The sequence below is a fragment of the Bos mutus genome, chromosome 4 (assembly GCF_027580195.1).
Source record: "Bos mutus isolate GX-2022 chromosome 4, NWIPB_WYAK_1.1, whole genome shotgun sequence".
Lineage (NCBI taxonomy): Eukaryota > Metazoa > Chordata > Mammalia > Artiodactyla > Bovidae > Bos > Bos mutus.
In genome coordinates, this window is record NC_091620.1 from 7474843 (window position 1) to 7490749 (window position 15907).

At 37.9% G+C, this 15907-nt stretch overlaps 1 protein-coding gene across 7 annotated transcripts in view; it reads left to right on the forward strand.

Annotated features, from left to right (window-relative positions):
- The window catches only part of MKLN1 (muskelin 1), a 392319-nt gene that overhangs the window by 244336 nt on the left and 132076 nt on the right, over positions 1-15907 (forward strand). For all 7 annotated transcript variants that reach the window (XM_005902205.2, XM_070369015.1, XM_070369017.1 and 4 more), the window contains 2 exons: positions 8605-8747; positions 10446-10534. In XM_005902205.2, the coding sequence (XP_005902267.2) occupies positions 8605-8747; positions 10446-10534 (232 nt within the window). The remainder of the gene's footprint in view (positions 1-8604; positions 8748-10445; positions 10535-15907) is intronic.

The following is a 15907-nucleotide window of genomic DNA, read 5'->3' on the forward strand; positions in this document are numbered from 1 at the left end:
GGGTTGCACAGAATCGGACACGACTGAAGTGACTTAGCAGCAGCAGCAGCAGACCACTTTGACACCTTTGATGTTGCAGTCACAGAGTTCTGGGTAGCCGGGGGTATTGTCCAATATGAAAGGAACTTTAAAAGGTAGTTTCTTACTGGCAGAACAGTTCCTGTATCAAGGACAAAGCATCAGTGGAGCCAATCCAGAAAAAGGGTTTTTACCCAAGCCTTTTTATTGTACAACCAAAAGACTGGCAGCTAGTGTTTATCTTTTCCCTTCAAGGCTTGGGGTTAGCAGCATTATAGATAAAGACAGTCCTGATCATAATCCCTACTGCATTTACACAAAACAGTAGAGTTAGCTTACCCTTCCTGCTTGCAGGGCCACTAAAGATGGACAGGTCATAGTGAAGAGTTGTGACAAAATGCAGTCCACTGGAGGAGGAAATGACAACCCACTCCAGTATTCTATTGCGAGAACCCCATGAACAGTATGAAAAGGCAAAAAATATGACACGAAGATAAGGCCTGCAGGTTGGAGGTGTTCCATATGCTACTGGGGAAGAGTAGAGGGCGATTACTAATAGCTCCAGAAAGAATGAAGTGGCTGGACCAAAGCGGAAATGACGCTCAGTTGTGGATTAGCCTTCATAGTCAACAAAAGAGTCTGAAATGCTGTACCTGAGTGCAATCTCAAAAACAACAGAATGGTTTGTTTCTAAGACAAATCATTCAGCATCACAGTAATCCAAGTCTGTGCCCCAACCACTAATGCCAAAGAAGCTGAAGTTGACTGGATCTTTGAAGACCTATAAGACCTTCTAGAACTAATACACACACGAAAAGATGTCCTTTTCATCATAGAGGATTAGAATGCAAAAGTAGGAAGTCAGGAGATACCCAGAATAACAGGGAAGTTTGATCTTAGAATACAAAGTGAAGGAGGGCAAAGGCTAACCAACTTTTATCAAGAGAACATTCTGGTCATAGTAAACATGCTTTTCCAACAACCCTAGAAACCTCTCTACATGTGGACATCACCAGATGGTCAATACCGAAGTCAGATTGATTATTTTCTTTGCAGCCACAGGTGGAGAAGCTCTATACAGTCCACAAAAACAAGACCTGGAACTGACTGTGGCTCAGATCATGAGCTCCTTATTGCAAAATTCAGGCTTTAAATTGAAGAAAATAGAGACAACCACTAGACCATTCAGTTACAACCTAAAGCAAATTCCTTATGACTATATGGTAGAGGTGACAAGTAGGTTCAAGGGGTTAGGTCTGGTAGACAGAGTGCCTGAAGAACTGTGGATGAAGGTTCGTAATATTGTACAAGAAGCAGTGACCAAAACTACCCCAAAGAAAAAGAAGTGGTTGTGTGACGAGACTTTACAAATAACTAAGGAAAGAAGTGTCTAAAACAACAGTCCCCTTCTGTCGACAGAGGATGAGCGGGGATGACAGAAGGGGACTGTTATTTTCAGTTCAGTTCAGTTCAACCGCTAGGTCATGTCCAACTCTTTGCAACCCCATGGACTGCAGCACACCAGGCCTCCCTGTCCATCATCAACTCCTGGAGCTTACTCATTCTAATGTCCATTGAGTCGATGATGCTATCCAACCATCTCATCCTCTGTCTTCCCCTTCTCCTCCTGCCTTCAATCTTTCCCAGCATCAGGGTCTTTTCCAGTGAGTCAGTTCTTTGCATCAGGTGGCCAAAGTATTGGAGTTTCAGCCTCAACATCAGTCCTTCCAATGAATATTCAGGGTTGATTTCCTTTAGGATTAACTGGTTGGATCTCCCTGCTGTCCAAGGGACTCTCAAGAGTCTTCTCCAACACCACAATTTTTCGGCACTCAGCTTTCTTTATAGTCCAACTCTCACATCCATACACGTCTACTGGAAAAACCATAGCTTTGACTAGACAGACCTTTGTTGGCAAAGTAATGTCTTTGCTTTTTAATATGCTGTCTATGTTGATCATAATTTTTCTCCCAAGGAGTAAGCATCTTTTAATTTCATGGCTGCAGTTACCATCTGCAGTGATTTTTTTGACCCCCCAAAAATAAAGTCTGTCATTTTCCCACTGTTTCTCCATCTGTTTGCCATGAAGTGATGGGACTTCATGAAGTGACTGTTGTTTTAGACACTGATTTATTACACTGAGATTTACACAGATATATAATCTTGGACTTTTCTAGTGTCATTTCCATGCTGCCTATTTCTTTGTCAGTCCTTCCCATCAGAGTAAATGATATTTCAATTACCCTGTTATTCAGGTCAGAAACTAAATCACCACTGTTGCTACTTTCTCCCCTCCCTATACTTTGGCCACCTGATTCGAAGAACTAACTCATTTAAAAAGACCCTGATGCTAAGAAAGATTGAGGGTAGGAGGAGAAGGGGGCATCAGAGAATGAGATGGTTGGCTGGCATCACTGACTCAATGGACATGAATTTGAGCAAACTCCGGGAGATAGTGAAGGACAGGGAAGCCTGGCATGTGGCAGTCCATATGGTGGCGTAGAGTAGGACAGGACTGAGCAACTGAGCAATCCATCCCTATATCCAGCTATTACTTAATCCCTTTCATTCTTGCTCCAAAATATATGTCAAAACTGTCTAATCCTCTCTGTCTCCACACTGCCTGAGTTTAAATCTCCTTCATCTCTTCTTTTGTTGGAATTATTATAACTGTATGCAATTAATTGGCCATTTCCTCTGATCCATTTTCTACCAGATACACTGTGTGTGATGTTAATCATATCTTGGCTTTCCATTGTGCTTAACAGATTCTATGGCATTTATGATGTATGATATGGTAACTTCTCTTGGGTCTCAACATATACCATTCTCGACCTTGCTTACTAGGCTCCAATCATGCTGGCCTTTTAACAGTTTCCAGAACTCATTTTTCATAAGCCTTTTTGCCTGACTGGCTCTGTGTGGTAGGTGATTAGTGCTCCCCACTACCCTCGTGGCGGGGGGCGGGCGGGGGGGAGATATGTGCAACCTCAGAATGTAACCTTATTTCAAATAAAGGTTTTAGCAGATGTAATTAAGATAAGGGTCTCAAAGTGAGATCATCCTGGATTAGGTTGAGCCCTAAATCAAATGACAAGTGTTTTTATTAGACACAGAAAAGGAGAAAACAGAGGGACACAAGGAAGAAGGTCATGTGACAGTTGGAGACAGAGGTTGGAATTATGCTGCCACAAGCAAAGAACACCAGGAGCCACTAGATACTGGTAGAGGCAAAGGAGGATCTGCTCTTAGAGCCTTCGGAGGGAACATTGTCTTGCTAACATCTAGAGTTCAGACTGCTGGCCTTCAGAACTGTGAGAGAATACATTTCTGTTGTTTTAAACCACCAGGTTTGTGGTAATATGTTATGGCAGCCTGAGGACACTACGCTGTCTCATCCTTTAAGGCTCAGCTCCTGGGAGATACTTTTGATGACAGACCTATCTAAAGCTAAAGTAGTCTCCTTTTATATCATCTTTATTTCTTATAAATTGTTAATATTCATATGATTTAAAATGATTTTTATATATATATTTTTTATTTTTATATTGAAAAATCACTATGGGCTGAAATTGTGAGCAGTTTTGAACATTAAATTTTTTTTTATTGTTTGCTTAATTCTATGCCTAAATTAAGAATCATGTAATAGATAGTTCTTTGATCCTTTATGAACCTAAGTTGCTTTGATAAAGAGATTGTGAGTCATTATGTTTTGTTTTAAAATTAATTTATTAATATATAATTTGAAGGTTGGTAACAGAGATTGTAAAATAGTTTTTCTCAAATGTTCATTCTCTTTTTTTTTTTTTACAGTTTCTGATACTAAATCTACAGCAGTTATTTCTTTAAATTAAAAGTAACAAATCTATTTAACTATGGGATAACACTGTTTAATAGTAACATATTCATCATTGAGGCCAAGAGTTTGAAAAATGAAGTTATAAAATTTATTAATAATGTGGTTAAACACTAAAATTTTTACCTGTAATGTATTTGTCAGATCACTGTGCTTTACTTCAGTTAGAGAATTTGCATTTTACTTATATAATTTTTAATAACAAAATCCTATTTGGTATAAATAAAATTATATATAGACAAATGCTTTCTATTGTATTTAGAACTGTTGTATATGGGGTGATGGATAGTATACAATAGATTATATTAATGTAAAGATCTGTTTTTACTACCTGACTAACCAATTGTCAGGGAAAACTGACTTCTAAACTTGAGAATTTAAAGAATGACCAAAGAGAGAAAGAAGGGGAAAAGGATGGGAGGAAGTGGAATTTCATGAGAAAGAAATATGAATACTTTCGTACCTGGCTATGTAGTCTGTTCTCCAATATACAGCTGTATTTTTAAGAAACTCAATTAACCAAAAATCATGTTACCACACCTATTAATTTGATATGGATGAGAAGGATAATGATTTAAGACTAGCAAGCTCAATTTTCCTATGGCAATTTCTATAATCTTAATAGCTCCCTAGAATATAAACATTATATAAGCCTAAGCATTTGTGATTGTATAATGGTTAAATAAAGGTTCGACTGTGGGGTTAGTCAATCAGTAGGAATGCTTTTAGCATCAAATAACAGAAGGTCCTATAACAGTGGGTTAATAAATGAGTTTCTTCCCTATCACCATCCCTATCTGTTCCTGCCAGCACAAGAAAACTAGAGTTAGGCAGCTGCTGATGAAAGTTGAGTGTCCCACAGATGACTGTTAGTAGATCTTTTCTTACTTGTTGCAGGGGGGTGGGGGGTCCAGTTCAGATGGTAAAGAAGTAACATTTGTTTCGAAAAGCAAAACTTATCCCACAGCTTCTACTTATATCTCATTGACCAGAATTTTGCCATGTATGTATTTTTGCCTGGAAGGTGGCTAGGAAGAATTGGATTGAGAATGGAAATTGGGTCAGCCAACCAGCAGTCTGACTGATTAAAAAAAAATTTTTTTAATGGCATCCCTGGTGGCTCAGATGGTAAAGCCTCTGCCTGCAATGCGGGAGACCCAGGTTCGATCCCAGGGTTGGGAAGATCCCCTGGAGAAGGAAATGGCAACCAACTCCAGTACTCTTGCCTGGAAAATTCCATGGACGGAGGAGCTGGTAGGCTGCAGTCCATGGGGTCACAAAGAGTCGGACACGACTGAGCGACTTCACTTTTTTTCACTACAGTTGGTTTACAGCGTTGTGTTAGTTTCATGTGTATAGCACAGTGATTTGGTTTACACATTTATATTTAATTCTTTTTCAGGTTCTTTTCCCTTATAGGTTATTATAAAGTGTAGAATTTAGTTCCCTGTGCTATACAGTAGATCCTTGTTGTTTGTATATTTTATATGTAGTAGTGTGTGTCTGCAAATCCCAGACTTCTAATTTATCTCTCCCCATTATTTCTTCTTTGGTAACCATAAGTTTGTTTTCTGTGTATGTGGATCTATTTCTGTTTTGTAAATAAGTTCATTTGAATTATTGTTTAAAGATTCCCCATGTAAGGGATATCATATGATAATTTGTATTTCTCTGGCTTACTTATTATGATAATTTTCTAGGTCTATCCATGTTGATGGAAATGGCATTATTTCATTATTTATTATGGACATGTATTTCATTATCCATTCTTTGGATATTTCATTATCCATTCTTTATCCACCCAATTGCCAGTGGACATTTAGGTTGCTTCCATGTCTTGGCTGTTTGTAAAGTGTGCTGCTATGAACATTGAAGTGCATGTGTTTTTTCAAATTATAGTTTTCTACAGATGTGTGCCTAGGAGAGAAATTTCTAAATCATATGGTAATTCTATTTTTAGTTTTTGAAGGAACCTTCATAGTGTTCTCCATAGTGGTTGTACCCATTTACATTCCCACCACCATCATAGGAGGGCTCCTTTTTCTCCACACCCTCCCCAATAGACAGTAGACTTTTTGATGTTGATCATTCTGACTAGTGTGAGTGATACCTCATTATAGTTTTGATGTGCATTTCTCTAATAATTAGCAGTGTTGAGCATTTTTTCATGTGTTTGTTGGCCTTCTGTATGTCTTCTTTGGACAAATGTCTGTTTAAATCTTCTGCCCATTTTTTGTTTGGGTTGTTTGGTTTTTTGGTATTGAGCTATGTGAACTGTTTATATATTTTGAAAATTAATCCCTTTTTAGTTGCATCGCTGTAAATATTTTCTCCTATTCTGTGGGTTGTCTTTTTGTTTTTGTTGGTAGTTTCCTTTGCTGTGCAGAGCTTTTAAGTTTAATTAGGTCCCATTTGTTTATTTTTGTTTTTATTTCCAGTACTTCAGGAGACAGATCCAAAGAGATAACTGCTGTAATTTATGTCAAAGAGTGTTCTGTGTTTTACTCTAGAAGTTTTATAGTATTTGGACTAACATTTTGATCTTTAATCCATTTTGAGTTTATTTTTGTGTATGATGTTAGAGAATGTTCTGATTTTGTCCTTTTGCATGTAGCTAATTGTCCTGTTTTCCCAGCACGACTTACTGAAAAGCTGTCTTTTTTCCATTGTATATTCTTGCCTCCTTTGCAGATAGACTGATTTTTAATCTAAACTCTATTTTTTAACTGTGTAACAATGACAAGTTACTTAGCCTTTCTAAGCCAAAATTTTTTTATCCTTAAAATGAGGATGAAGAGGATGATTATTGTTCTTAAAATACTACTCCTGTTCCTCCTGCTCCTATTAAAATGAGGTAAGTGAAAGTGTTAGTCGCTCAGTCATGTCCGACTCTTTGTGACCCCATGGACTGTATCCCGCTAGGCTCCTCTGTCCATGAAATTCTCCAGGCAACGATACCGAGTGAGTAACCATTCCCTTCTCCAGGGCATTTTTCTGACCCAGGGATTGAACCCAGGTTGCTTCCCTTGTGGCTTAGCTGGTAAAGAATCCACCTGCAATGTGGGAGACCTGGGTTCAATCCCTGGGTTGGGAAGATCACCTGGAGAAGGAAAAGGCTACCCACTCCAGTATTCTGGCCTGGAGAGTTCCATGAACTGTATATGTATAGTCCATGAGGTCACAAAGAGGCAGACACGACTGAGCAACTTTCACTTTCACTTCTGAATTGCAGACAGATACTTTATGTCTGAGCCACCGAGCTTTACTGTCTTTTCTCACCAAAATGAGACAAAATACATAAAAATCTGAGTAATCTGTAAGTTAAGGGAATTAATACTCACGAGATATTATTTCTGATTATATCATCATCTTTCATGTTACCACCAACTTCATTCTTTCATTTTATTGAGGTAAAAGTCACATAACAAAATTAACCATTTTTAAGTGTTCAAATACACAGTGTTGTACAACTGTCATTTCTACTTAGTTTTTTTCATTACCTTCTAAGAAAACCTGGTACCAGTTAAGCATTCTCTCCTTTCCCTGTAACCCAGCTCCCGGTGACTAATGATGCTGAACATCTTTTCATGTACCTGCTGGCCATTTGTTTATCTTCTTTGAACAAAGGGCTATTGAGGTCCTTTGCCCATTTTAAAATTAGGTTGTCTTTCTTTTTGTCATCGAGTTGTACAAATTCCTTATATATTCTCGATACTATGCCCTCATCAGATAAGTATCTGAAAGTATTTTCTCCCATTCTGTAGGTTGTCTTTTTACTTTCTTGGTAGTGCCATTTGATGCACAAAACTTTAATTTTGATAAAGACCAGTTTATTTTATATTCTGTTGCTAGCACTTTTGGAGTCATATCTCAGAATTCCATTGCCAAACCAGAGTCATAAAGATATACCCCTATTTTTGTCTAAGAGTTTTATAGTTTTATCTCTTACTTTTATGCCTTATATTTGATTGTAAAGGATCAAGTTTGAATCATTTTGGTTACATTTTGAGTTAATTTTTGTGTTTGGTACAAAGTAAGACCATCCACTTAATTCTATTCTCCTTTATCATGAGTATTACCCATTATTACAAAGCATGAAGCCACTGCAACATAACAACTGAGTTGTCTAAATAGCTTTCCTCCCATGTATTTGATTATTAGTAATTTCCTTCTTAATTTTTATAATTGAAAACAGTCTGCATAACGTAAAATACGTTCCCTAAGTAACTGATCCCATTTTATTCTGTGTATAGTTAGAAAACTTGAGCTGCATCAGACATGTCTATGGTAGGTCTGAGTTTTTTCATTTATAAAATCGGCAGGGGTGACTGGTAAATCTTTTTTCTAGATTAAAATTTTATCACTGATTTTGAACATTGAATTTATTAGTGAAGTGTAGTCATTGAGAATATGTAATTGTTACTTTTGTATTCTAATTTGATTATTCATAGCCTATTTTATTAAATGCTATTCCTTGATTAGAAGTTATCTCACTAGTCCATTTTTCCCCTCCTTCATCTACATTGTTCAAAATAATGTAGTTTCCTGGGTGAAAGTGGTGATGTTATGGTAGCCTGATATCCTTTCACATTAAAAAAAAAAAAATCTATTGGTGTAGGATGGACAGGATGAACCTTATTCAGTCAGTTGTCCAAGATTTTAATTATTCAAATTGTCTAACCATTTGTTTTGAGTGGAGGAGGATATAATTTGGTTGTTCCTTTTTGTAGTACTTGATTCTGAAGCTTGAAAGGCCTGCTATAGTCCAGAATATCACATTTGGAAAATATGAGAAAACTCATGTCTGCAATTTGAAGAAATTTAAAGTCTTTGGTGGAATGAATGAAGAAAACATGACAGAGCTGTTGTCCAGGTGGGTTATGATTATGGGGAGGAAAGAGCTGTCTTCTCAATGTAGTCTTAGTTTAGTCTCTTTGTAGCTAAATCTTCATGCCTTGATATTTCTTACAAGGGAGAAAAGAATACTTCTACTATTTTATTTCTAGTGCCTTATTTTAATATTGTGGCTTGAGTCAACTTTTTTCCACCGAGATACTAATTAATATTGTTACCAAAGCAGAAAGAATAAAATTGGGGTTATTTTTCTACTTCTTATTCTTCAGTCTTATTTTTAAAATGCTAATGACTTCAGATATACTTTTGAGCTATAATTGATATCTTTGCTGTAATCCTTGCTATAAAAATATATAATCTGTTGAAAACATTAAGATTGATTGTCCTGAGAGCTTAGTATAAATTGGAGACTAAACAGAGTAAAATTATGGGATTGCACCTAGTGCAGAGCGTACCTCTTGAAAAAGAAACGAAAAAATGAAAGTTGTCAGTCACTCAGTCACGTTCAACTCTTCGCAACCCCATGGACTATAGCCCACCAGGCTCCTCTCTGTCCATGGAATTCTTCAGGTAAGAATACCTGAAGTGAGTAGCCATTCCTTTCTCTGGGGATCTTTCCTACCCAGGGATCGAACCCAGGTCTCCTGCATATGCTTTACCAGCTGAGCCACCAGAAAGCCCCACCTCTTGGAAGGAACTCAGTAAATTTGAGTTTTGACAGCATAGACCACCAGGAGTAAATGTTAATTGGCCCTCTAGATGATGAAAAATGGGTTATAAAATGGAGGGGACAAATGAAGTCATGCAGTTTTAGAATATATTTGTGACATAGTGTGTCCCATTAGCACAGTATTTTATATAAGTATTATTACATCTAGAGTGCATTTGATTTAAGCCATGGAAGTATGTCAATTGAATATAAGGCAGCCTGAAAGTAAGTGACTTTTCCATAAATACTTGAATCAGTCCTAAGTTGTTTAAGTACAGAAATTATATTAATTTCTTTTTATATAGGATAAACTGGATGCTGTTAAACCAACAGAGTAAGATTGTCTTTGAAAATGTATTGAGCTATAAAAAGGAACATTGGCATCTCAGTCAGAATTTAATGACTTAATTCTTTGGCAGATTCGAATATCTGGCTCTGTTTAGGTTGTAAGATATGAGTATGAATTGTTTTTCAATTTTCTTACTGCTTGAATATTTTACATTGTATTCAGTACTTCCCTGGTGTCTCAGACGGTAAAGTGTCTGCCTACAATGCAGGAGACCTGGGTTCAATTCCTGGGTCAGGAAGATCTCCTGGAGAAGGAAATGGCAACCCACTCCGGTATTCTTGCCTGGAAAATCCCATCGACAGAGGAGCCTGGTAGGCTAGAGTCCATGGGGTCGCAAAGAGTCGGACACGACTGAGCAACTTCACTTTCTTTCTTTCTACACAAAGGACACTGGACCTTGTCACACATTTTCATGCACTGTAGTCACATTCTTTAACACTGAACGTTTTCATTAGCCCTCATTTAATTAAGAGACCACCATATAGTGCAGTTGATGTGAATGTACAAGCTGTGTCCTATATTCTCATGTTCAACTACTTCGTTATATTATTCCTTTCGTATTTGTCAAACCTTAAAATCTGGGTATGTTATTAGTCTTTGTTTTAGTATGTTTACTAAATTATGAAATCAGATTTAATTACCTTATTTTTTTTCCACAGTGGCTTAAAGAATGATTATAACAAAGAAACATTTACCTTAAAGCATAAAATTGATGAACAGATGTTTCCATGTCGATTCATTAAAATAGGTAAGGCTTTTAGCATTCTGGAGTAGAAATAAATTCTTTATATCATTAATCAGCAAACACAGCCTGTGTGGGCCCAATCCTGTAGGTTCACTGTTTTTTTGTTTTTTTTTAAATAAAATTTTATGGCAACACTGCCATGCCAGTTTTTCACATAGTATCTCTCTGCTTTTGCACTACAATGGCAAAGTTGAGTAGTTGCAAAAACAGTATAGCCCACAAAGCCCAAAATGTTTACTGTTTGGCTGGCCCCTAGTTTATAAATCTGTATCTGAGTGACAGTTATTTCAAATAGAATCTTTTCTAAATACTTTATCATTTAATGAGATACAGTGATTTGAGAGCCTTGATTGTTTTATGGAAGGTTTATCAGTTCTAAAGTTGCATCATTCTAAAACCAAATACTGATGGATTCCTTAAGGCAGTGTATTATGGTTATTTTCTGTTTTTTTCTTTTGTATTTCCTTTTTGTGCATGTGGTAATGTTGGTCAAACACATAAAACTAATTTCATAACCCACTAATTAGTTTCAAAGTAATTCTTGAAAAATGCTATCTAAGGCATTTATCTTTTTAGCAAGTGTTTTAACTTTAAAAGTATTTGTAATACCTCCTCAAAACTAGTGTTTTTAGGATTATTTTGTTTATAAGTTGTGTTAGAGGGTTTGAAAGTTGAGGACTTCACTGTTAATTTCCATCTTTATTTCATAACTTTGAAAATAGTATGTTAAAATTGTAATTATGGTGAATCATATTCCTTAAAGAATGGTAATAAAAGCCAGAATCCTGTGTTTTGATTTGGGAGAAAAATCCTCTTTTGAAACGAACAGCTCCATTATCGTTATTTGCCAGTCTGTTGCAAGTTGGCCTGTTCATTTCATTGAGTCAAATAGTTTCATTGTGTATGTGTCTGACTCCGTGACACCAGGCTCCTCTGTATATGGAATTAGACAAAAAGAATATCTGAAAAGACTATTTATAGAGGGAAAGCTATTTTTAGAATCATTGGACTTTTTGGTTTTTCACTTTCTTTTATAAACAGGCGTGCGTGCTAGTCGCTTTAGTCATGTCCCACACTGTGCAACCCGGTGGACTGCAGCCCGCCAGGCTCCTCTGTCCATGGGATTCTCCAGGCAAGAATACTGGAGTGGGCTGCCATTTCTTCCTCCAGGGGATCTTCCCAACCCAGGGATCGAACCCAAGTCCCTTATGTCTCCTGCATTGGCAGGCAGGTTCTTTACCACTAGCACCACCTGGGAAGCCTGAAAGAAACAGGAAGCAGGGAAGTGAGCAAACCCCAGTCCTGCTTCCTGAACCCCTACCAGCTGAGGGAGAGAAGGAGTTCTGGAGCAGAGCCCTGCCCCTGTAACCTGCCTGAGCAAGGTGGCCTCTTGCCTTTTGGACCCTGCCCCCACCCTCACTGCGGGCACAGCTGTCCAGTTTCTCTCCCATCCTTCCTGCTGCCTAATGCAGGCCATCTACCTGAGCCAGGGTGGGGGAGAGTGGATGGTCAGAGGGGCCTCAGGCTGTCATGGTGCCGGGGTCCGCCTTCGTGTGAGTCCAGAGCTCCTTGTGCTGCTTCCAGCCTAAGCCTTAGTCGTAGTTGCCTTTGCTCTTAAACAGCTGCTGATAGTGGGGTTTGCAGTAGAACTGCCCTTTGCAGCACCGTGTAGCTGCCCAGGCTGAGCTTGGTGTAACAGTGCTTGCAGCAGAAGCTATAGTTTGTTATAATAAGTAATTGGAAATAAAAACCTGTATCCTGTTTATGAAAATTGATGAACAAGCAAATTTTTAAAATAAATTCTTTGGTTGTTTCTTCTTTCATGCTAATAAATAATTCTTTCCTCAGTATTCATGCCACCCATTTCTTATAGATTCTTACATTCTTGAACAATGCTTGAACAATTCTTACATTCCAAATGTAGCAACAGTGAAAATTTAGATTTAAATATTTTAAAGTACTTATTCAACATCTGATTGCTTAGTCATGCAAAATGAAATGTTCTCTTTTTTAAAGTTATTTTATTTGAATTACCAGAATACATATTCTATACCCATGAGTTTTCTTTGAAGGAAAGTACTACTGCTGCTTCTAAAATTCTTAATCCTCTAATATTATTCATTAGAAGAACTATGAATAGAAGCCTGTTTAGGGTTGTTGAATAGTTTGTTCCCTTAAAAAATTTATGAGAGAACAGAGGTCCTCTTATGCATCAGTTAGACATAGAAAAAGTACATGCACATGATTTGAGCCGTCATGTCATTTCAGCAATCATTTCTTAGAACTTCATATGTTTTTAATGGGCTTCCCAGGTGGCTCAGTGGTAAAGAATCTTCCTGCCAGTATAGGAGAAAAAGGAGTTACAGGTTCAATCCCTGGGTCAGGAAGATTCCCTGGAGAAGGAAATGGCAACCCACTCCAGTATTCTTGCCTGGAAAATTCCATGAATCAGAGGAGCTTGGCGGGCTACAGTTCATCGGGTTGCAAAGAGTTGAATGTGTTTTTTTTACTGCTTTTGCGTTTGTAAGTGTTTTCACAAGTGGTATCTCATTTGAGCATTACACTGGAAGATAAAAAATCTTGCCTTTTTTGGTTAAGGAAAATGAGACTAGAAGTCAAATGATGTGTCGCAGGGTATATAGCTAGTAAGTGATGGATCAAAGACATAGCATTTGGTATATGCTTTTGGATATGTGCTTACATTACTTTAAAGTAATAAATAGATGTTGTTTATGAAACATCTAACACTGTGTGAAATAGGTATATTATGCTCACTTTTCAGATGAGAAAACTGAAGTTGAGAGGTAGATTAAATGATTAGACCAAGACTATACAGTAGAAATAGAGATAGGATACAAACTTAAGTCTGTCTTTTTATGAATGCTGATTTCTTTTACTCTGTGATGGGTGAAAGTTTTGTTTCCTCAAGTAGATTCTGAAATCCTTGGTGATAGCAACTGTCTTCTGTTTCCTCATATTTCAGAAGCAGCAAGCAAACTGCTTGCCTCATTAGAGACATCCTATTTATACTTTTTGAGTTTATTATATGGAGATTTATAGGGATTAATCAGTGGCTGTGTGTTACATCTTTGTGTTCTCTAAACTCTTAGCATTGTCTTCAGTTATGAATATAGGCAGTAGCTTATAGTATTGGCATTACCTGTGACTTGTTTTGGATAGAAGTTATAAGTATTTCTCATCACATTCAGCTCAGTTCAGTTCAGTTAGTCAGTCATGTCCGACTCTTTGCGACCCCACAGACCGCAGCACTCCAGGCCTCCCTGTCCATCACCAACTCCCGGAGTTCACTCAGATTCACGTCCATCGAGTCAGTGATGCCATCCAGCCATCTCATCCTCTGTCGTCCCTTCTCCTCCTGCCCCAATCCCTCCCAGCATCAGAGTCTTTTCCAGTGAGTCAACTCTTTACATGAGGTGGCCAAAGTACTGGAGTTTCAGCTTTAGCATCATTCCTTCCAAAGAAATCCCAGGGCTGATCTCCTTCAGAATGGACTGGCTGGATCTCCTTGCAGTCCAAGGGACTCTCAAGAGTCTTCTCCAACACCACAGTTCAAAAGCATCAATTCTTCGGCGCTCAGCCTTCTTCACAGTCCAACTCTCACATCCATACACGACCACAGGAAAAACCATAGCCTTGACTAGACGGACCTTTGTTGGCAAAGTAATGTCTCTGCTTTTGAATATGCTATCTAGGTTGGACATAACTTTCCTTCCAAGGAGTAAGCATCTTTTAATTTCATGGCTGCAGTCACCATCTGCAGTGATTTTGGAGCCCAAAAAAGTAAAGTCTGACACTGTTTCCACTGTTTCCCCATCTATTTCCCATGAAGTGATGGGACTGGATGCCATGAGCTTCTTTTTCTGAATGTTGAGCTTTAAGCCCACTTTTTCACTCTCCACTTTCACTTTCATCAAGAGGCTTTTTAGTTCCTCTTCACTTTCTGCCATAAGGGTGGTGTCATCTGCATAGCTGAGGTTATTGATATTTCTCCCGGCAATCTTGATTCCAGCTTGTGCTTCTTCCAGCCCAGCGTTTCTCATGATGTACTCTGCATAGAAGTTAAATAAGCAGGGTGACAATATACAGCCTTGACGTACTCCTTTTACTGTTTGGAACCAGTCTGTTGTTCCATGTCCAGTTCTAACTGTTGCTTCCTGAGCTGCATACAGATTTCTCAAGAGGCAGGTCAGGTGGTCTGGTGTTCCCATCTCTCATCACATTACACTGTGGCAAATATTGTATCTTTGGAATTATGGTAATTATTAGACCTGCCACTAGAATCTTGTTAGCTAATGTGCTAATAAAAAGCATATATATTTCTATATCATAATTTTATATCTTAGTTATTTTTATAGCTATATTTCAATACAGTTTGCTTACTCTGAATCCTGTGTACTTTTCATTTTACATTTAAATCTGAGAGGGATTGAGTCACAGCGTTCATTGAATATCCAAGGTGAATCACCAAACAAAAAACCAAAGAGCTCATACTGGAGTGAAGTCTTCAGTAGGAATTAGTGTGAAAGTTGAGAGTTGGCCTTAGGAAGAAGCTTAGTTTCAGGTAAGCTTTGTAAGTAAAAATAAAGTTTAGTAAGGAAGGAGAGTAGTTATTTGGGTGGTTAGATTCAAGAGAGCAAGTTTGAAGTTTGGAAGGGAAAACCTCAGTGGGCGATTAGATCAGATGGCTGAAAACATAAAGTTGAATGGGATAAGGTTATTAGTTTTATGGTGACTAGAAAGGTTTGTATATTGATTCATAGCCAAGGTAGTAGTTGTATCAGGAAATAAGGTGATGTGAAGGCACAAAGAAGTACTCATTTTTTGGAAGGATTCTGGAGGAGTTCTGGGTTTTGGTAGATGAGATGACTTAGATTTCTGTGAATTTTTTGGATTTTTGTAGCCTGAGTAGGTGTCAGAGGTTCAGAGAGAAGCTTTAGCTTTGATTGGACTCAACCTGCATTCTGGATCCTCAGGAGTCTGGAAGTCTAGGATGAGTACTGTGTCTTGTCAGAGGGAGGTGGGGAGGTAGGGGAAGAATGTACCCCAGTGGTGGCTTTCATGAGAGCATGTGGAGAGGTAACATTTTAAAAGTATACTATTAAGCAGAAAATTGTTATAGGAATAAGAGTTAATAATACTAATATCTAGCATTTATTGAGCACTTACCATATGCCAGTTACTGTGCTGAGTGTTTTGTGTACTTACTGCATTCATTCGTTTGTAAGTAGAGTAGACGCAGTCTTTCAGCGAGGTTAATCTTGAATTTTTACAGTCTTCCAAAGCTTTTGACTGTGTGGATCACAACAAACTGTGGAAAATTCTTCAAAAGATGGGAATACCAGACCACCTGTCCTC